This window comes from Macrosteles quadrilineatus, unplaced genomic scaffold (assembly GCF_028750875.1).
Source record: "Macrosteles quadrilineatus isolate MER2022 unplaced genomic scaffold, UCM_ALF_1.0 Scaffold_2__2_contigs__length_208266976, whole genome shotgun sequence".
In the NCBI taxonomy this organism is placed as follows: Eukaryota; Metazoa; Arthropoda; class Insecta; order Hemiptera; family Cicadellidae; genus Macrosteles; species Macrosteles quadrilineatus.
Window position 1 is genome coordinate 172,700,223 of NW_026542595.1, and position 23,708 is coordinate 172,723,930.

The 23,708-nt window shown below is 35.6% G+C and overlaps 2 protein-coding genes across 7 annotated transcripts in view; one reads left to right on the plus strand and one right to left on the minus strand.

Moving 5' to 3' along the window:
- Positions 1-11,830, minus strand: part of LOC128987044 (spectrin beta chain) — a 124,901-nt gene extending 113,071 nt beyond the window's left edge. For all 5 annotated transcript variants that reach the window (XM_054407712.1, XM_054407709.1, XM_054407710.1 and 2 more), the window contains exon 1: positions 11,642-11,830. The gene's annotated coding sequence lies outside the window, so the exon portion shown is untranslated. The remainder of the gene's footprint in view (positions 1-11,641) is intronic.
- Positions 11,831-16,957: 5,127 nt separating this feature from the next.
- LOC128986552 (checkpoint protein HUS1) lies at positions 16,958-23,277 on the plus strand. Of its 2 annotated transcripts, none has more exons than XM_054406980.1 (6): positions 16,958-17,360; positions 19,248-19,454; positions 20,234-20,346; positions 21,575-21,682; positions 22,058-22,235; positions 23,036-23,277. In XM_054406980.1, the coding sequence occupies exons 1-6, from the start codon at positions 17,309-17,311 to the stop codon at positions 23,215-23,217; spliced, it is 840 nt and encodes a 279-aa protein (XP_054262955.1). In that variant the 5' UTR covers positions 16,958-17,308; the 3' UTR covers positions 23,218-23,277. The 2 variants fall into 2 exon arrangements, with proteins under 2 accessions (XP_054262955.1, XP_054262956.1); XM_054406981.1 differs by lacking the exon at positions 16,958-17,360 and adding an exon at positions 18,291-18,422.
- The last annotated feature ends 431 nt before the right edge of the window (positions 23,278-23,708 follow it).

A 23,708-nucleotide genomic window follows, 5' to 3' on the forward strand; every position in this document is an offset into this window, starting at 1 on the left:
CAGTCCTTATCCATATTAAACTTAAGTTTTCCTTGTTTCTTGTCAAAACCTGCTATCATTGTTGTTTCCACTTACACTCTACCTTTCTATACATGGCCCCCCATACACGTAACGATCGGCCGGCTGGCCCGGCCTGAACAGTCCACGCCGGCCGGCCGATCGTTACGTGTACATGGGGTCGTCGTCCGGCCGCCGGACGACCAAATTGTCCGTACAGTATTAGCATTATTTTTATTTACGTTCGTTTTCAAGGTCAGGCACGGTCATTGACATAACATAACTTTATTTTCTGTTTAGGTTTTTTACTAATATGGCTACGTGGACTAATCAGCATGTGCCTTTATAGAAGAATACAGAGAGCATGCATGTCGGTGTAGGGTCAAAACAAAGGCGTACCACAACAGGGACTTTAAAGATCCAGCTTATAGCAAGTTAACCAAAACTTCTTTGCCGTTCATAAACTGACTTCACACTTGCCACTAGGCGGAGAAATTTCAGTCCGGCCGGCAGGCGAATCGTTGCGGGTATGGGGACCCTCCTTTCTCAGGCCAAACTGTTCAGTTTGGCCGCCGGCCGGCCGATCGTTACGTGTATGGGGGGCCTTAACTTGCTTTAACAACAACTTGAAACAGTTATCTTAAATAAATAAATATATAACAATGCATAACAAGCATTAAATTCTTCTCAACTTTAACAATTATATGATGAGTAATTTAAACAACAAAATTGAACCATATTGAAAATGGATAAATTGAGATAACAATACATACATAAATAAATAATAAATAATTTAAAAGGCAGATAAAAGATAAAAGGCTATGTGCCCAATTGTTCTTTACGAAAGACAGTTAATAAAAAAACAAGATGCTACGGCAATGTCACCTCACAAGGTGGAGGTGATTAAAGGCTACGTGCCTAACTGCTCTTTACGAAAGACAGTTATTAAAAAATGTGCTACGGCAATGTCACCTCACAAGGTGGAGGTGATAAAAGGCTACGTGCCCAACTGTTCTTCACGAAAGACAGTTACGTGAACTGTCTTTTTCAAGACAGTTCTGTAGAAGGGTTTACTCCATACCACAGTCCTTGTTTGTGTGACCAAGGCTGTGGGAACCTCTTTCCCTTCAGTGGTTCTCATTACATTACACTTCACTTAAGAGTAATTTGCATCATACACAAATTTTAAAAGAACAAATCTGTAACACATACAAACTTACCTTATCCACTTAAGAAAATTTTTTTATAAACTTTCTTTTTTTCAATATAAAATTTGTTTCTACCCTTAAAAAATTACTTAATGGTTTTAAATAACAAATTAATAAGTTCACTGCAAAAATTGTTTAGGCATTGCTAAGAATGTAAAAAATTGGCTAGGGAAAGGGTCATATAACACAGAAATATCAAAACTAATTCACTAAATTCATATAAGTTTGAATAACATTTAATTTATTATGTGGGTATTAATTATTAATTAATTATTTTCAAAATTTAAATTATAATATTAATCTCTGCATAACAAAGTTCATTGAGAACCACTGTCTTAAAAAATTGAGTGACCTCCAAGATGGTGGAGAGGTTGACGTTCCTTTGGAGGCTTTTTTACTAACATCCACTAGTCACACATCATTCCTACAAGTTATTTATTTATGTACAAAATATGAAAAATTATTACTTTTAACAAAATCAAAAAGCAAATGGAAACTCAACTTTATTTTTGCCAATTTAGATTTAAAATTTTTTTTAATTGTGATGGAATTTCATGTAAACTTACATTTATTCAGACAAACCAGTATGACTGATATAAAATATGACTTTTTTATTGTATTTAAAGATTTTATTGTTATTATATTTACAGATTTTATTTTTTATCATTGACATGTAAATTGTTGATGTATGTCTTTTAGAGTTAGTTATGTTAACAGTTATATTTAAAAAAGTAATTGTTACTAACTTGGTGCATTGTAGCTGTTAGGCCTACTCTAAAAAAAAAAATAACTGTTTATTTATGTAATATAAAAAAATAAAAAAATTGACGAAGTCTATTGTAATACTTGTATTACTTAATGACAAATAAAGATCTTGAATCTTGAATCTTGGATGGACAATGAGAACAACGTAGGGTTCCAAAATTTAAGGGGGGTATAAACGCACCGCGGTTAAATAAACAGCAGAACTTAACCATTTACATCGATAATAGCTTTCATCAGGTTCTATGTGCTAACCATAATTTAAATTATAATAGAGTCTCTCAAACTTGGCTTAATGTGGAGTGGAAGGGTGCTCAGTTGAAATCATTGACAGGACAAATACCATTTCACAAATAAATATTTAACGTTGACAATCGCTATATTTGACACGCTATATTTGGTCAACTATATTTGACACCAGACTTTAAGTCACTGTAGGGCAGATTTTCCTTTTGGACCAAGCTTATTGAATTAAACATACCCACAGACCAATATTTGATATTATAGTTTTTCTGATTAATTAATATCTTAATAACATTTATTTGCATGAAAAAGCAATAAGAAATACATTCGTGTATTATAAATAAATTATTTTTGTTGCCAACTATAGTCAACATTGGCCCATCGCTTACTTGTAGTCTGTATTATAGGTGTCTTCATCCATGAGCAGTGTGTCGATTTTTATCGTAATATAAAACACAAAAACACAAAAAGGTTATAATAAAACACACACCATCTGACTTGAAAAGGACTGGGTCAACTAATGCATCGAGACTAGTAGGATTTATTGTATTAGAAAATGCTGCCATTTGTACAGAAAAAAATCACCCATGTGGAGACCAGAGCCCAACCATTGACTATACACCTCTACATGTAGAGGTGTATAGTCAATGGCCCAACATATTTAGGACTTATTCGATTAGACCCATGTATAAAAACCTAGTTGATAAAATTACAGTGGGAACATCTGTGACAAACCATTAGATGTTGCATGTTGGCATCCAACAATAATTCAGTGTGGTGGCCCAGTGAGTTCAGATTCATTCATTCATTCTTATGCTTTACATTTGGTTTTAGCAAATTTCCCTATAGACAAGTAGCTATTACTGTAGGGGTTTCGTTAAGCCCTGGACACGACTACTGATATACTTTTTTATTTTGATATCTGTCCATAAAGACCAAAAAACACAATTCGTTCAAACCTATCCTATAGGTTTGAACGAATTGTGTTCTTTACGTCTATATATATACGTGTATACTTCCGTAAATACGATAACTTGATAATTTTTGTATGATTTTGAAAATGTAAGGCAGGATAAAATGAACGAGTTCGTGAACCAGCATGATCGGACCATATTAGCGAAGCTATAGGGCATTTTATGTCTCAAAACACATTATGTTCCACATTCTCTTCAAACTATGTTAAAAGCTTAAAAAATTTAGTATGAATATAAATTTAAAATTTCCATGTTATTCTTATAAATATTGTAAAATGTTGTAGTTTAATCGTTTATGGATCTATTTTTTATTATTAAGTATGTTACTAAATTGAATTTTCTTGTAGCAGCAAGTTAGGTACTTGTTAAACCTATTATTTAAATAAATTTAATTTAAAATCAATTCAGGCCAATGGAAATTCGCTTAGACGGCAGGTTTGCTGCGGCGGGGGTATTTTACATTTTTTTTCTTCTCCAAAATCCTCGGTCCAAATATAATATGAAGATGTAGTGTCCCTGGTATCTAATTTTTTTTGTGACTAAGCCTGGTAGGCCTATGTAAAGATGTTCTGAGAGTTTCAGTTGTACTATATCTTATTGTATAGGCCTACCTATTTTAGGAATTTTTTTTGTAAACTATCAAAATCTTGACTGCGATGGGGTGACTATGGTCAAAGCAAAAACAATCTAAGAATTGAAGCATAGAACTATTATTGAATATTAGAGAAGAATAAATCAAAAGGGAATTTCAAACTAAAACGTGTAACCATTACGAATCCGTTGTCAAGTACCTTAGGAAAAGTGGGTTACATTTTGCATGGCCAGAGAAAGGAGATATTTTGTTAGTAGTAAGAAATTACATCATTGCTATTCTCCCTGAACGGCTCCCAGCTGGGAGGGGGGGGAAAGTGATTTTCAAAATCAAATTTGATACCTTCAATGTACAATAAGAACCTACTACGGTACGGTACGGTAATAAACATTGTTGCGGTACCGTACCGTACAGACAATCTAAGACTGAGTGCAAATTCAGAATTTAATTTTTTTAATCTATAAAAGTGATCAGTTTAAAGTGTGTAGGACTTATATATTATGATTAGTTCTAAAATCCTGATTTTTTAACACACTCGATGTTGTGCAGACTTTAAAAGCCCACTACGGCAATATTAGCCTAGAACAAAATTTTTTGCAGCCATTTTATAGAACTTTGTGATATTTTTTCATAATAAACTGTGTAAGTTACATTAATCTATAAAAGTGGTTAGTTTAAAGTGTGTAGGGCTTCTTATATTATTTTAGAATTTTTTTAAACAGACACAAAGTTGTGCGGTTTTTCATCACCGAAAAATTCACGACAATTTTCCAATAGTAGTTTACGCAACGATTGTGTAAAGATAGTGTTAACGACACGAGTAGAAAATTTAAGGTACGAGCCTTGGCGAGTGCCTTAAAAACTTCTACGAGTGTCGTTAACACTATTTACGCAAGTTGCTTACACTACTTTACCTACGACGGTGTTTTAATTACTAAAAATCACTACTCATAACTTCTAAGTCGAGGTTATGTTTTTGTTTATAACCTCTAATTGCCACTGACATTGATGCAACGAAACATTGTATCAAATACTAATTGCACCAATCAACAATTAAATTGGCCTGAACAGCTGATTAGTTGAATTTCGAATCATTACAATTTTGCTTCTCCTCTCTCAAACCTTGAACCTCATTGGTCCGTTACCCGTGTTGTTATGAGTAAAACTATGCTGTTATGAATGTAAACAATGCTGTTATGAGATAGGCCTACTTTTCAATTCTAAGCACAGCAGTACAGCATCCAGCATTGTTGTACTGAAACGGCTACTTTAAAAAACGGTCGTAGGTAAAGGTTATAACTTTTTATCCAAAACTTATAACTTAATGATATTTTTTCCTAATCAACTATGTATATTTATCTTTAAAACTGTCAATTTTCAAGTTTGTTGTGCTTATTATTATTAACTTATTTTATGATTTTTTTTTAAAGTGCCCATTTTATCTAAATCTCAATTTTTGTATACTTAGGAGTAACATTTTTGAAAAAACATTATACCCAATTGTAGCCAAAAGTCTGCTCTTTCTGACCATTGTAGCCCCATATCAGTGAAGAGAGTGTATGCAGTAGTAATAAGTGTGACCAGAGTCACCCCACTCGCGGGGTGACAATGGTCAGCCAAAAATTTGTTTTTCTCCAATCTCCTTTTAGATTAATTTTTTCCATAACTTCCAATAAGCAACAAGATATGGGGTACCATGAACATATAATTATGTTGAGAATTAACAAAGTTACAAATGAAAAAGTGCGTTTTTTGACCATAGTCACCCCGCGTGACGGTAGCCAGACGTTGAAGTACACTATTAACCCTCGAGGAGGCACTTCACCAGTAAAACAGGAGCGGGCGCATGTGAAGTTTTATTCCGCAACACTAAATGGCATAAATTATACCCATTTTACTTGTTGGTATAACAAAATAGGCTATATAAATGTTGAATAACAAAATCAGAAACCTAATTTCTTTGTTCATAACATTATTTGTTTAACTTTATATGAGTAATATTTCATATAATAATGAGCAATTTTCTAGTATAAAGGTATGTTACGAGAGAGGGCGCGTGCAGAGTTTTGTTCCGCAATAATGCAACTATACATATACATGCAAACAAAATATATTTGATAATAATTAGGCTATAATGAAATAATACATTTAAACAGGTTTATAATTTTGTAGGCTATGTATAAAATATACACACAGTTTGACAATAGTGCATGAGGAAATAAACTGTGCGCTAAGGACTTACGTGATAGGGCGCACGCGGAGAAAACCTCCGCTAACTGACACCACATCACTGAAATGCAACTGACAACAAAATTAGGAGGAATTTGGGGGTAAAAATAGCTTAGGGGGCATTCCCAGGATGAAGTGGGTGATAGTGTAGAGCCGACACCTGTTATGCATATTTATATTAACAAAAACTACAAGTGTGGAGGAAAACTCCGCAAGCGCCCCCTCGAGGGTTAAATAGTTAGGCCTAGGAGGCGGCCCTGTAGGCTATATATAATAAATAGAGATGATAACAATAACGAAAAATCAATCGTAATCACTCATCATCGTATAATCACTCGGTTGAACCGACATCCCTAAAGACTTGTTAAAACGGACCGTTTAAATGCATATTCTGTACAGTAGGCTACCTATTTGACTTAAAATTATGAGAGCATTGTATTTAGACACGTAATCACTGGTCTCAAATCTTTCCCTTGAGAACAGTCGTTTCAGTACCACCCACTTCCTGCCGATCTAGTCTGGTTAAATTGATGTGCTGATCGGATAAAGAGATGTCACTTCTACCAAGTGTAGTCCGGTTAAACCGATTTCCGATTAAAAGGTGTCCGGATAGGAGGGAGTCTACTGTAGTTAACCAAAGATAGGCGACAGTAAAGTTAGGAACAGTAACTTAGTGGATACCGTACACTTCATGATAGCCTGCACTTAAATGGTGTCTAGGGCAAAGTCTAAAACCACCCTCCTCGCCCTCAATCAAGTTACTAAATCTGTCACGGTGGAGGATGATCCTGTGCGACATTAATAACAAGGGTAAGTTAAGTTACCAAGTAGCAGTAGTGCTCATCATTCGGGCTCTTCCTTGCTCGTCACATGTAGCCTATATTTACAGCACGACATTTAGTTACTCCAGCTGAAAGTGCATAACTTAGTTGTCCCATAGGCGTTTAAGTATGTTTCCTCTGTAGGCCTAACATACCCGAAGTTTCTTCTCTTTGGATAGCCCTATGTTAGCGTAGGATAGTTTTTGTGGCACAATAAGTAACTATGGTACTTTGGTACTATTATACGGAGGCCACTAATTTTATAGCGCGCTGTGGTGGTTGTGATAGGTTGGGTAATCATAAATATTAGAATTTCCCTTGTTTCGTTATGGATCGAACGATGCCAGGTGAGTCGTACTTTCTAAGGGTGGACTTCTGTATCTGTTGTCAAAAACAACCGAATGAAAATATTGATTGATAAATCTATTAAGTTACCGGTAAGTTAGGGTAAGCCCTATTCTATAAAATATCAAATGATACAATCGAAACAAAATATTCCATTTTTCATTCGGTTGTCTTTGACAACAGATACAGAAGTCTACCCTATTCTATTTATGATAGCCCAACCTAACATAACCGCTGCAGCGTGCTGTAAGTTATAAGGTTAGGCTGTCTTACTGGTAATAGGCCTACCAAAGTACCTACCTAAAATAACTTGGTAGGTAATTTATTCCGTATAGGTGCCTCCAAACGAATTTTTAATTTTGATCTTACTTTATAGTTTTTTACCTCCTGAATCCAAATATACCATTATTTTTCACCGCTGATGAATATTTCTCAAGATATTGCCGTAAAAACATACTTAACCTTACAATAAACAAGATAGGATGGATAACATTTCAAGTGATTCTGTAGTCAAATAACTTAATGTTCTCTATAATAGGAATTTCGTCACATTATGGAGATATAGATGGACTGGTGGACTAATTACATGTAGTTCTTATTTAGGCATGTCAGGGTGGTAGGTCGTGCTGTATGTGAATTGGTGACTGCGTTAAGTGTTTTGAAGTTAGGTTAGATTAGGAAGGTAAAGTTTAGGTTATAATGTATCGAGTTGTTAGTTTATGTTGCCTGCAGACTGTTTTTGTAAAATTAAAATCCTGAGAAAAACACTTCAAATTACTTTTTAAAAAATGCTTGCATTTTTGAAATAGTAATTTGAAGTGTTTTTTCTGGATTTTAATTTTACAATACCCCCGCCGCAGCAAACCTGCAGACTAAGCGAATTTCCATTTGACTGATTGGATTTACACTGAAAAGTCTACTTAAAAATATAACATTTATTCCCGATTTAAATAGAATTAGTTTAACAAGTACTTAGGTTTGCTGCATCAGGGAGGGTAAAACTTTTTTTTTTGTAAAATGTTAATAGTTAGTAAGAAATAAAAACATTTTCCAAATTTGATCGAAATATGTTCATAAACAAGCAAACTACAACAGTTTACTCATTCTCTATAAGAATAACATGGGAATTTTAAATTTACAATTTTTTTGAATTTTCTCCGTAACCATTAGGCGCATAATAACGCTTCAATATACTAAATTATTTGTTTTTTGAAGCTCTACAAAATGGTTTGGAAATAAATTGCTAAATTTTATGTTTTTTGGGTCAAAAATGGGAAAAACCTATTTTTACCCCATAAAACCCCCCGTAAACACCCGTTCCCATGGTCCGATCATGCTGGATCGCGAACTCGTTCGAATAAACGTAGGTTTACACGTTTGTACCAAATTTCATCAAAATCGGATCATTTTTGCTCTAGTTATCGTGCTGACGGACACATATATATATATATACTAGCAGAGTACCCGTCCTTCGTACGGGGTTGGCATATAAGTATCAAATGCTTATAGCAGTTATGAGTGAGGACATGGTTTAAGAAATTTCGGTTCTTTTTGAAGTTCGTTCGCTACGCTCACTCACCTTTAGGTTGGAGCTCGTTCGCTGCGCTCACTTTCCTTCAGGTTAGCTCGTTCGCTATGCTCACTTGCCTTCAGGTTAGCTCGTTCGCTACGCTCACTCGCCTCCAGGTTGAAGTTCGTTCGCTACGCTCACTCACCTTTTGCTGTTGTCATAAATGTAAAAGAAATAATAGTGCTAGTGCTGCACCCTGTTGGTAATCCTTGTAACTTTTAATGCTATTAAACATCATAGAACATAACCAACTTGTTTAATTGAAACAGCTGTTAAGATTCATTAATTCCATTTCTCATAAGGTTAACATGGGAAACTCCAGAGCCACTGGGGCGGAGCCCCGAAGGATTTTTTGGGATAAAAATATGCCTATATGTTAATCGGGAATGTGAGCTATCATCATGCCAAATTTCAGCCCGATCCGACCAGTAGTTTTTGAGATTAGCTCATACAAACACACACACAGACACCACCTCTTCTTTATAATAGTATAGATATATGAATTTGAACTGATGGTGTTTTTGGCCTCTAGGGACCTCAAAACGAAAAAAAAATCGGTCCCGCGTCCAGGTATTACCATGAGTACTACGGTAATAGCTTATTCCCTATATGGGAAATTCGCTAAAAACAGTTTGCAGGCGACATAAACTAACAACTCGATACCCTACATTATAACCTAAACTTTAACTTACCTAATCTAACCTAACTTCAAAGGACTTAATGCAGTCACCAATTCATATAAAGCACGACCTATCACCCTGACATGCCTTTTCTGACATCAAAAGGAGTTTGCTTACACATTCTAGAGGTTTGGTTAGGTTAGGTTATGTTAGAATAGCACCATTTTATAATGTGATTTCAAAACGGTGAAATATAAATCAATAAATTATTAATAAGGATAAAATACTGGTAACAATAATACATTATTAACTTATTGGTCTTAGAAAGTGAAAAGTGTACTTAATCAGGAATCAGAGTTAGCTAATTAAAGTTGTCTCTTCCATTTGCTTGACTATGATTGAAAACAATCAGCTGGTTGGTTTACTTATTCCATAGTTCATTCCACTTGTAAATGTCATCCATCATACCTTTTTTATTGTAATGTTGTATATTATTACGGCGATATCTTGAGAAATATTCATCAGCTGTGAAAAATAATGGTATATTTGGATTCAGGAGGTAAAAAACTATAAAGTAAGATATCAAAATTAAAAATTCGTTTGAGGCACCTATACGGAATAATTACCAATAACTTAACTCACAGTAGACTCCCTCTTATCCGGACACCTTTTAACTTTTTAACCAGACAGCGGTTTAACCGGAATACACTCGGTGGAAATGACATCTCTTTAACCAGAAAATTTGTATCAGCACATCGGTTTAACCGGATTAGATCGGCAGGAACTGGGCGGTACTGAAACGACCGTTCTCGTGGGAAAAATTTGAAACCAGTGATCACGAGTATAAGTAAATAGGCTACAAGGCTCTCCTAAATTTAACCCTCCAAGTGTCCATAGTTTAGGCCTTAATGTCCACCTATTTTTGGCGCATTTGCAAGGTTTTATTAAAACGGATCTGAGAAGCTTAAAACAATGTTAATTCTAATGTTCTATATACCATTTTGTTTGGAAAATCATGGGCTTCAATATTATATATAAAACATAAGGAACATTTTTTCAAAAAAAAAATTTTTAGGTAAAAAAAATATAATTTCGAAAATTTTCAAAAAAAAAATAAGTTTGCGCTCAATGAAATTGTATAAATTATAGGCCTATAAATATTTGAAAATAGCCACTTTGTTCTAAATTTTATGAGGATTACAAATATATAATAATATAAGGAAGTATATTTGCAAATAAATAAGTTATGGGCAAAAAACTGATTTCAGTACATAGCGTTTAGCTAAGAATGCATAGCCTAACCATAGCTAGGAATCTGGCTGATAATTTACATCAATATCACTACCTACTTCTTCAGGATCATCAACCAGCACTTCAAAACCACTTAAATCTTCTTATAATGCACCACGTATATCACTACTTTTGATTTTTAACACTAAAACAATGATAAACGTAATAAAACACATCAGTCATCGGTCCGGGGGAACCTAGCTGTTTACAAATACACGCACGTCAGCTGTCTGCTACAATATTTTCGGAACTAAAATGAATAGCGCTTAGAGACAGACCTCTGGAGAAAGCTTAGAATATTACGGAAAGAACGATACCTAACTCGATCCAGTTCAATCCGATTCAGTCAGTCATAGAGCCTTCGCCGTAAACGATGTCTGCGTGTCGAAAAATCGACAAGTAACACTACACAAAGTGTGCTGCTTGTCGAATTTTCGTCAAGTAACACTGGGAGGGTTAAGTAAAATACACATTTCCCTAATCAAACCATCCGTTTTTACGAGTTTTTGGGTAAGTCAGTTTAACCGGATAAACCGCTATCCGGAATGGCCTCGGTCCCGAGGAGTCCGGATAAGAGGGAGTCAACACTGTAGGCCTTAAGTTTTGTAGGCTATGTAACTTAAGTTAACTTAAGTTTAAGCATACTTTGAAATAGCCTATTTTCGTTTGAGTGTGCATTCGCCTAAATACCCAGCATAACAACACTGACACTGTAAGCTCTTGTAAACATCAGCCCAATAAGTTAATTTTACAACTTGGGAGGGAGGCTTAAATCCTCAGAAAGGAGTTATAGAAACATTCAGGAGTAGAATTACAAGTGTTTATCTTCCAACGTTCTTTAGTATTAAAATTCAAACGGCGACTTGCTGTATATTGTATTTTAAAAGTGTTATTCATTAAACCTGGATGTACTGGGAGGTGCTTAGCCTAGACCTACTTTCAAAATGTCATCGAGCCGATTATGTTTACGAGGTACAAAGTCAAACTTACCTTGTATAACAATAACACTTTCTAAAAAACACTAGAACACTTTAAGACACTAGAACTCCTTGAAACACTGAGAAACAGTCACTCGCGAAAATAAAGTATAACGAACGAACACACAATAAAAAACTCGATCTCGGCAAAACAGCGAACAGCACAACAGCAGACAGGCGACCGTCAGGCAAACCGAAAGAGAGGTTACCACTGGTACCAACTGATATTGAGGAAAAACCGCAAAGAAAGTAGTTCTTTCAGCGATATAGCCTGATTAATTACCTGGTTTTCTGATAACTCTTGATATGGTGTATAAATAATAAGGTTCTCTAAGTTACTCCGGAGCCTTATATGAATTGCTGCCTTAAAGGAGTTTTTGATATAATTCTATTAATCAGATGAAATTATTTAGGCGGAAGGATATCGTATTCTAACAGTGATGTCATCGCCCTTCTTTAGCATGCGAAGACTTTTTGTGGGCGTTGCCTCCAGCCATAGAGGATAGAGAACTTGATGCTCGATCATAGAACTTCATTGAATAAAATAAAAAATATATTATTACTTTTAAATCATTAAAATATTACATTTTAGTTTCTGATCAGGCTATCAAATCATTGTATTAGATATGGATAATGTAATAAAAAAGCAATTGGCACTTGGCTCTATACAGAAAAATGGTGACGATATAAGACAATAGGCAATAGACAATGGATTTTATTCCTTTAAGCATGCAGATTCACATCACTTAAAACAATATAGAAAGGGCGACAAAGATTTAGATAAGGTATAATTTAAATTCTTTTTCTAATTAATATAAATTTGACAACAATAATTTTAATGGGTTACAACAGATTAACAGGTCATGATATGAGGCGATCGTCCATGTAGTCCGCTACAGAGTAGTAAGATTGATCCTTTGGAAAAAGAGTTGCAGTTTTCTTAAGTCTGAGTGGACCATCTAATAGCTAATAGGAGTTTATTCAAGGGCGTACCCAGGATCAAAACTAGGGAAGCAAGAGCGTACATGAAACAGGGGTCGCTGGGGGGATACCCCCAGTCTGAAGGGGGTCCGGGGGTGCACCCGATAGAAAAAATTTCAAAACAATATGATGAAATTCGTGTTTTTTACGCTATTTGAGACATTAATAAAAAAACCTACCTAGCTCGATAATCCAGCGTTTACCATTAACCATTTACCACGTAGTCCTCGCCACAATCTTCGGAACGGGAGCATGTTCGAAACACTGAGCATATCAATGTTGTGTCATCAGCGTAGCGTAGTACTGGCAAAATAGGAACATTAAAATACAAAACATATCGATAATAAAAATCAGGTACAAACACGAATTACTAATACTGCTGTAGAATAAAACCTGTACTGTACAAGAAAGGTACGAGCACGGAGCCTTGGGGGTACACTGCTCTTAGCACCAATCGGACCCTTATCACACTGTAAATATGTAAAATGTTTAATAAAAGACGTTGTCCTACTTTCTTTTTTTTGTACTCAGTTTATACAGGGTGAGTTTTAAATGAGTTCCCCCCCCCCTACTTTTTTCTACATTTCTTAAGATGATCTCCGGACCACGTCAGATCATTGTAGAGTAGTAAGTACTTCATTTTGACTGGGTATGAATTTTTGGCCGCCATCTTGGATCTGCCATATTGGATACAAAGTTTTTTTTTTCAAATGTAAAGTTAGGGTTGTGACCCATCGTTTTAAATTAAATTTTTATGCTGAATACGACTGAATATGCTGCAATCCCATTTTAAAAAATCTTGATCCATTCTAAAGTTATGAGAACTTTTTATAACATTATTTTTAGCCCATTTTAACATTTGCATTTAGAAACCAAGAACATAATCGCAAAATAAATAGAGCTAGATAAAGATTTATATTATGTGGTGTATACTTATCTTTATCTAGCACTATTTTGCGATTATGTTCTTAGTTTCTAAATGCACAATGTTAAAATGGGCTAAAAATAATGTTATAAAAAGTTCTAATAACTTTAGAATGGATCAAGATTTTTAAAAACAAATTGAAGCATCGTATTCAGCATAAAAATCTAGTCTAAAACTATGGGTCATAGTTTTACACCATTACATTTGAAAAAAAAACTTTGTATCCAATATGGCGGATCCAAGATGGCGGCCAAAAAATCATACCCAGTCAAAATGAAGTATTACTACTCTACAATGATCTGACGTGGTCCGGAGTTGATATCTTAAGAAATGTAGAAAAAAGTAGGGAGGGAACTCATTTAAAACTCACCCTGTATAATGCCAAGCTGTTAAATTTGATAAAATAAATTATGTACAAAAAATATGTTATAAAAGATGGCCTATTAGACTATCAAAGATTTTTTGCCAAAGAACTTTTCAATGATTTATTTGGCCATTAAGCAAAGCAATAGGCTAAGTCAATACAATACAATACAAAGTAAATAATAAATAGTCTCTTGATTCACAAATAATGCAAGTTAGATAAGGAAAATAAAATCATGCAAAACAAAACTGTAGCAAAACCATGCAAAAAAAAACAGGCAAGAAAATAGCCATGCAAGGCAGTCAGTGCATGAGCATTACCTATAACAAAACTGGTAGTCCTACTTTATAAAATTCAGACCGGTCATAAAAAGGGTTTTTTATCAACCAGTCCTTCATTACTGCCTTGAACCTTGAAATAGGCAAGTCCCTTATGGCTACTGGCAGGTGGTTGAAAAATCTGTAACCTGAAACAGGGAAGCATTTAATTGTTCTGCTCAGTCTGTGTCTATGTGCAAAAACATTTAAACAATTTCTTGTGGCATAGTTGTGTACTTGGTTGTTTCTCAAAAGGTGCACTTCATTTGCCTTAATTTCTAAAAGACATTGAAAGATATATACATTATATACAGTCATGATGTGGTTTTGTTGGAACAGAGGACGGCAGTGTTCCAGGTACTGGGCTCCACTCAGCACCCTGACAGCCTCCTTTTGCAACACTAGGATTTTACTTACACCAGAAGAATGGCCCCAGAGCCTGGTTCCGTAAATAATGATGGAGTGGAAAAAAGCAAAATAAGAGTCTCGAATGAATTCCCCAGACAAGTCAGTACTCAGTCTTCTGAGCAGGAATATGACCCTGCTCAGCCTACCGCACACCGACTCTATGTGGTCTCCCCAGGTGAGGTGTGGGTCCAGAGTGAAGCCCAATAACTTCACAGGTCCAGTCTTTTCACCTGCCATGTCCAGACTGAAGGTCATTGATTGGGTTTTGGACTCATTCAAAACAAGTTTGTTATCATTGAACCATGAGGTGGCCATGACAAGAAGGCTTTCAACCTTAGATCTAGAAATACTGAGGATGGGATCCTTGGCAAACAGGGTTGTGTCATCAGCGTAAAATATGGCTCTACCAGACACATGGTAGTACAAGTCATTAATAGACACAAGGAACAGAAATGGGCCCAAAATGGAGCCTTGAGGAACACCATGATTCACAGACAAAAGAGAGGAGTTTCTACCTCTCCAAGATACTACCTGTTGTCTATTGCTAAGATAGGATCTGAGCACCTTGAGTGCATCGCCGCGTACGCCATATCTTTCCAGCTTCAGGATTAGGATATTGTGTGAAACACAATCAAATGCTCGTGAAAGGTCACAAAGCAAAACTGAGACATTTAATCTATTTTCGAGTGAGTTGAGCACAGTCTGGAGAAGGGAGTCCACTGCCGAGACAGTAGACCTGCCCCTTCTAAAACCAAACTGAGCTGGCACAAGCAGGCGATGGTCCTCAAAGTGCTCGTACAACTGTTCTAGCATAACAGCTTCAAACACTTTGGCAAATATGGGGATAATAGCAATAGGCCTATAACTACTGACATTGTCATGGGCTCCTTTCTTAAACACTGGGACTACCCTGGATATTTTCATTGCATCAGGAAAAATTCCCTCTTTCAAACAAGCATTGATCACATTTGCAAGGTGATTTGCAACATAGTGGACAAAACCTTTTAGTAGATCAGTTGACATATCAAAGTAATCTTTACTTTCAGATTGCTTGAAACTGTGGACAATTTTAATTATGTTAAGGGCAGTAACAGGCTTCCAAGAAAGTCAAAGGGAACCAAAGGAACCTTTTCCAGGTTACATCCAGTACTGTCTACATTGGGGTTAGCCCCTTGTGAAATATTATTTACAGTGCTACAGCTGTTTACAAGTTCCTCCACAGAGTTAAGGAAATATTCATTAAAATCCTCTGCCTTAGCAAATTCACAACTAACAGGAGCTGACTTAGTCCTAGTTCCCTTAATAAAATCCCAAGCTGCTTTACAGGGATTAGGTGCCTGTGAGATAGATGAGGCAAGGTAAGCTTGTTTTGCCTCTTTTACTTTTAATTTATAATCAGTCCTCAAACTCCTTAAATAAGGTATGAGAGCAGGGTTACTTTTTGAAATATCGCTAACTAGGATTACTTGATCCTACTTAAACTTAAAAGATCTTTCATAAAAACATTTTACCGTGTAATACAAAATCAATTTAAAAGTAATACAATTTAAATGAAAGTGTAAGATGGGTGATCAAAGTTCTCATGATTTGGGTTGGCGACAGTGGGCAAAAGTAAACAAGTAAAAATTGACTTCTGACTTCTCTGCGGGTCTGACTTAGGGGACGTACGAATGAGGCATTTAGTTCAAAATTCCTCCGTGAACAGCGCTGTAGTAGAGAGCACTTTGGCAATGAAGGTTAACTAATCGCAAAAATAGTTCTGTTCATAAAATAAAATTATAAATGTCTCAAATTCAATTTTATAATTTTTTAATTATAAAATTAAACTATCATAACCTAACCGAACTAACCAAACTTGCTGATAAAGAAATAATATAACAAAAGTTTAGTAATCGGAAAAATAATTCTGTTTATTAAATAAAACTAGAATTTGCTCAATTAAAATTTTATAATGACTTAATAATAAAATTAAACTTTTATAACCGAACCAAACCAACCAAACTTGCTAATAATAAAAAAATCTTGGACAAAAAGTTAATGCTGCCAGCAGGATTCGAACCCGGGACCTACAGTATATCAGCCCGGTACGCTAACCATTAGACCACCGAGGCCGACGGCTACCGATCGTTTTGTTACGGTAATGGCGTTCCCTCAGCTAATAAGAAGCCCACAGCTGTCATCGTAGCCTCTTCTATACCTCCCCTGAGTAAAAACCCTTCTCTGCTCTGGACTGGACTGGAGTGGAGTGTCAAGGTCAAGTCAAGAAGTCAGTTCAATGTAGTCCGTTCTGTCTGTACTCTGTAGTCGTAGTGTGGACAAATTCAAAATTACAAAATAGGCCTAGCTAGCAGTCAGTATCTTAACCTAACCCTAACTTAAGTTATTGCCTATCTTTAAGATTAATTTTAATTTCAGTGCCTTCGTACGGTTATAATTTAAAATTTTCCTGTGATTTAGTTGTTTTAGAAAGTACTGTAATATACTATTTCCTGGTGGTTTCAATGCAAACATGATGAATATGATGGAGTTAACTACTGTTGACATTTCACTTCTGTCTTCTAAGGCATAGCTTGTCTAGTTATTATACTACCTAGGCCTATAGGCTTAATTATTTTAAAACTTGATTACTGATTATCAAGAGGATTTTTTTTCAATTAAGAAGTTTAGAAGATCCCTATACTCAAAATGAAGTTTCGGGCTCGAATGTCAGAGGCTTTCTGCATGAGAACATTGTCAAGTAAGGCCTAAACTTAATTAATTTGACTTATTTATTATGATTAGCAATATTATTATTTGCACTTGAGTTTACACCCCACATTCACTAAGTTATCGATAATTTTAACCCTAATATGAGTGAGGGATGAATGTTTACCCTAGACTACCCCGATTTGATCTGCAATGTTGAATTGATAGTCATTAGGCTATTGTTCAGTGGCGGCGATTGGGCTTGAGAGGTGGGGGGGGGGGCGAAATCTAGATCTATTGTTGATATAATTCTATTTTATAATTTTAATAAATATTCCTTATGAAAGTGGGGGGGAGGCAACTGCCCCCCCCCCTAAATGCCGCCTCTGCTATTGTTAATCAGTTGAGTTGGGAACAGTTAAACATCTCTTTCAATGCATGAGTGTTAAAACACCTAGGGAATAATAGTGGTACCCGTACAAGCTGGGTGGAAATATTTTTGGGGTTTGGCCCGTGCTGATCTTTAATGTGAATTGTTCTTTTTAGGCCCTGTGGAATCTCTCTTACTACTGCTAAGTTACTCGTACCCAAACCACCATGCCAACTGCTTAGTGAACCTCGTATTCGTAACATTTTATTTTGTTTTTTGCACTCTTAGGACTCTCCGCAAGTTTAGACACATCAAATTTTGAATCTGTAATTACTAAGTTATATTCATCTTTATTCTGCAGAATTTTTTTAAAGAAACCACAATATTCCATTCCTTAAGTGCATTGCATTAACACGTTCGCTACTGCAATAGTACGAAATTTTTCATTCACGTGGACCAGCGACGCACATATGCGTCGGCCGGGTTCCACCTATAGACTGCCGTCGCATATATGCGTCGGCTAGTCACATTAAAATAGACTGCCGTCGCATATTTGCGTCGGGGTTCTAATATTATTAAAATGCTTATATCTTTGTAACGGTCTATTTGAAGGCACTGAATTCCCTGCAGTGGTCTACAGAGATGTCTGACGCACAACTGCGTCGCTTGGTCTGTGGATATGATGATTGGTGACGTCATATGATAGTTGGAAAAACTGGTCTTTACTTTTCTGCATCACTGTTTGTATGTATGCAGTATGTATGCTGAATTATCCTATGTAGCTTTTATATTTGTTCAGTTGTAAACTGTTCTTGATCAATCTGTTTTTTATTTTACTTACTTTTACCTCAAAACACAAAAAACGAACTGGCGCATATATGCGACGTTTGGTCTATTTCAAGAAAACTATGATAATTTTCACTATTGTCTTCGCTGTAGACCAGGCGTCGCAAATATGCGACATTACAAAAGGTTATTAATAATACAAAAAAACTCCAATACATTATTTACAAACACGATTGTCGCGTATTACAATGTAAATGATCACTGTTTTATAGGTTTTCGCCCGTGGTCTGTGTGTACTGTTATCCAAGTGACAGCCGGTCTGTGTGTAAGATTCAAAATGTATACCTCGGTCTGTGGCAATGATCGCGGCGTCGCATATATGCGACGCTCAGTAGCGAACGTGTTAAAGACGATCGAGATGGTTCAGTAACTCTAGCTTCAACCAATTTGATTAGGCCTAACTTATAAATTGAAAATTAGGGACTTAAGTAAGTTAGGCCTAATAGAAAAGTATATACCTTAGCCAAATCCTCAGCCATATTAGGGCCTAAGTTTAAATGTTAACAATATTCTGAAAGTGATTTCAAAATTGAAAAGTAAGTTACCTCTTTCATAATTCATTATTAAATACTTTTTGGTGTGAAACAGTTGTTTGGTTACATTATTTAGTAATTATTCACTAGCCTATAGATTTTAGTCAATTATCATTATTTGGGTATGTATTAAAGTGAAACCGGAACTGCTTATATTTTTAATTTAAACATACTGATCCATGTGTTTCAGCGATAGTTACTACAATATCGAAGTTGACAAAACTGTGTGTGCTGAGGCTAGCAAAGGAGCATTTTTACTTCATTGTGTTGGATGACAGTGCTTTGCCTCTTCGCACCCTTGTCTGGTGTTCCATGCAACAGTCACATTTCTTCAATGAGTACAGATTGGTCGGCATGCCAGAAGATGAGGACGAGATTTACCTAGAGTTATCACCAGGTAAACTTTAGCTTTCTAGAGTTTAACTAAAAATGAATTTTCTCAGTAAGAATAAAATTAAGTTTAACTTTACCGTACAGTTGAACTCCAACTTCCAACTATCCTTGGGACTGTACCACATTCGGATAATCAAAAGTTCTGAAGATTGGATATTTACTGACAATCAAGGTATTTCATGGAAAATTCATTGTTACTGCCCAATGTGTTTTAAATTAATAGTGGATGAAAAATAGAGCTAATATTAATACTATCAGGATTGCAAAACGCATCAAGATTCTGGCTTGATCACAAATACAATGATGTATCCGTGACCGCAGGAGAAGACAATGTATACACGATAGCGGGATATATTCAGGATTTCACCACGAGCACGGTTTCTGCCTTCTTTAATAATGATTCTTATTAGGCCTAGGTACTGAAGTTTTATGATTGATTGCTTTCTGTAAGTGATTCGGGTAGCCTAGTTGGAGTTCGGATGGTTTGAGTACCTAATGTTTCTATAGGCAAGTTATAATCAAGCTTGGCGAATGTGTTACTTAGCTTAGTGACTAGCGGTAAGCGTCTCAAAATTAGCGAGAGGGACAAGTTCGGTTCCTAGTGTGTACACAAAACACTTAACTTAAGTGAGTTTGGACTCCTTTCCTGAAATCGCTTAAATTACCTGTTCAAAATTCATTGACATTGGCATAGATGCACTAACAAAAAATAATAAATGGGTATACTGCACAAGTAAGGTTCAAATGGAGTATCTGTTGTAAACTGTGTATTACATGTTCCAGATTTACTTGCATCATCGCTTTCTTCCCTCAAAGTGAATGTAAGTGCTGCTAAGACAATGAAAATCAAGCTGACTCATAAAGATACTCCTCGTCTCACATTGGAGATTGAATTGGTACGGTAAATCTTTCTCTATTGTTCTTTATTCCTAAATTTAAAGCCAGTGGCATGGGAGTGAAACCTATTTTTCTATTCATTACCCATGGCCTCATAAAGTCAATAACATCATTTTAATTTATTCAACACTCGTGTTTCATTCATCTCACCATGTTAAAATTATGTACATTAATGTGTTGTATGGATTAGAAAATTATCTAATATCTCTTGTTTTTTATTTTTTTATTATTCTACTAGGCCTATTGAGAAAACATATTCTCATCTTATTATTCATTTTTTTAAATTTAAGTCTCGTATTTTTATTTTTTTTTAGTTACCTTCACATCAAACTAATATTTTGGAGTGGTGCATAGCTGTAGCATAAAACAGTAACTTAATAAACATATATTTTGAGTTCTGACCAACATGTTTGATTTATTTTATTAGAATCATAGTCTTATTTGTTGTTTTTTATGATGATAACTTTTACTTGATGTCATCAGTAAAATTTTTTAGTTCTGTAAATTTACTAGTTATAGTTAACTTACTAACCCTCTGTCAGTCGCACTATATCTTTCAGATAAATTTATCTTAAAAATTTGTTTCAGCACTTAAGACATAGGCCTATATTTTCCCCCTAATTTTTATTTTACTTTATACAACAACTAACTCTTGACCTAGATTCCATACATATTTCACATCGTCTAAGCATTTTTCAATTAGTTAAAAAAAAAGTTGTCACACCATCCACATTCTTGTATTCATTAGATAGTGCGACCATGCCCGTGTAAAATTGAATTCAACGTTTTCTTTGCTGGATAAAACAGTTTTATTTATTTCTATGTTGAACGGAATTACTTAATTTTTGTATGATAACACAAATACATCCCATAAAAATGAGACCGGCCACATTTTAGTTTGAGATACCACACAAAATAAAAACAGGACCGGTTGCACTGTACCTATAAGATACAAGGAAGCAAAAAACAAGGCATATGTTCGCGAGACAACACTAACAGCGATACTAGGTGTGGGGGGAGGGGATGAAACAGCACACAGGCCAAGACCGGTTTTGGGACGAGAACACGAAAATGGCAGGAATTTTTCATGTTGCGGTATCTAATAGATTAGGTGCGACCGACGGAGGGTTAATATGATGACACTATCTTTGTACTTTGTACTCAGTAAGATGTATTGAATAAAGAATTTTAATTCCCCAACTTGGTTTTCTTTTTTTTTTTATTCAGCCAACTCAGACAAGCCAATCACGCATATGCATGCATGAAGTCCCTGTGCAGGTTGTGCCTTATCGAAGGTGGGGAGACTATTCTGAACCTGCTGTCTTGGAACCTGACGTAAGTTTTATGTAAAGCTTAATAAATAAGTGCATATAAATCATTCCAATTAAAATATAGTTTTTTATGCAACCTGCAATATTTACAATCTAAGCGATGAAATTTGCACTGTGATGATTACCGACTGGTTCGTGGGGTTGTGGGGAAAATGCATAGAGTTGTGGGGAAAATGCAGGAGCACTGCTACTCATTGTTATTGGTTGCAATTGAGCACAAAATGACACAATCTTAACCGGTCTTTGTGGTCAAAATATTTGTTATTTCACCTTTAAATTTTTTATTATCACTCCTGAATTCACCTCTACAGGTTAAGGTTGAAACATTTTATCCTCTCAGTAACCTGTTGGCATATTAAATATATTTTTAAATTCTCAGATAAGCATAGAGATGCCTAATTTGAAGCTACTACGAAACATCACAGAACGATTCAAGAAACTGGCTAACTTTGTCAATGTGTTTGCCGGTGCAGACGGTCAACTAATGCTCAACGCAGAAACTAGCATGGCTGCTGTCACAACCCACTTCCGAAATCTACAGGTCTTCAATGTGAAAGGTAATATTTTAGTGATAGAACTTGAAAAGAGGGATGAGTTGTGGCAAAAAATCTACCTTGGAATAATTCAAAGTCCCTATTCTAACTTTGGAGGCCTACATTGTGAAGTGGGTAAAAAGTGTATTTAATTTACAATAAAAAGTGCAATACCTGCAATAACATAATCTATTGTTGGTCACTATGTTCTTCATTTGAGAGGGTTATAGTTGTACCAGAAACGGCATATTTCCTGACTGTAGGACTGACTGTTAGCTTAAATGTTATGTTTTTAGGAAAAAGCATTTAGCTTGGATTAAATAAATATATATGATGTATCCATCCTATATATTTATTTAATGTTAGCTTAAATGAATTTCCCATCCTTAATTTTGTAATTAATATAAATCTGCCACAAGTATTGCAATCACGAATACCCCTAGAAATAAAAAAGAAATAAAAAATAGAACAAGACATGATAAACTCTTACTCAATCCATTGAGGCTCAATTGGAGCCACAGAGGTCATATTGAAAAATAAAAGTAGAACAACCAGAATTACATTGGTCGAGCAGTCAGTTATTTCTTAACATTTTTCCTCATATAAATATATAGTTTTTTGCCAAGATAAACTATTGAGACAAGCCTGCTATACCATTTACTTTATATCTTGGTTCAACATTTCCATGTGAGTCTTTTCTGATTCAGATCGCTTCTTTTACCTACTATCTACTGTATATACAACTTCAAGCCAGCCCAAACCTTCCCTTATGCGTCTTCAAGTTTGTGTCCCAACAAAAGTTACATGGTGAAATTCTGTTGCAGACAAGAATGCCGGCCCTTTCTGTACAAGAGTGGATGTCCGTAAACTGACCAGCTTCATGACATGTGAACAAGTTTGCCCTACGAGAGTCACCTGTCATGTGAAGGCAGGCACAAGCATTCAATTGGTAGCCGAACATGCTGATATGAATCTCAGCTTCTATCTCGCTGGGGTAGACGAATAAATCACCAAACATCCACCAGATCTTACTGTGATATCTAGCATTACATTTTTTTACTCTGAACTTTTGTGTTTAATTTGGTTGGTCCTTCAGAATTTTTTTTTATCAAAGTTAATACTTATCTTATGGTCCTGAGGTGTAAGTGAAGGTTGGGATTATACTCATGTTTGCATTGGTTGGGTGGGGGCGGAGATTAGCCAGGCAATGCCTTACAGTAGAAATCCAACTATCCGAATTACTTACTGAAAGAATAGAAACCTAAAACTGTGGTAATAAGAATCATTAATAAAGACTGGCAGAAGCCGGATGGTGAGCAAATCCTAAACATCTCCTGCAGTCGTGTGGACATCATCATCGTCTTCGGTGATCACGGAAAAATCTTGAATACCTCCCGCAGTTGAATAGACATCTTAATCTTCATTTCCCGTGGTTGTGGAAAAGCATCATCGCCCTCCACTATCGCAACAAAATCATTAATTTATCGATCATAAGGC

Coding starts and splice junctions, on each gene's coding strand:
- LOC128986552 (XM_054406980.1), top strand. CDS start 17,309: ATGAAGTTTCGGGCTCGAATGTCAGAGGCTTTCTGCATGAGAACATTG. Junction 21,683..22,057: donor CTGCTGTCTTGGAACCTGAC/GTAAGTTTTATG, acceptor TTAAATTCTCAG/ATAAGCATAGAGATGCCTAA. Junction 22,236..23,035: donor ACAGGTCTTCAATGTGAAAG/GTAATATTTTAG, acceptor ATTCTGTTGCAG/ACAAGAATGCCGGCCCTTTC.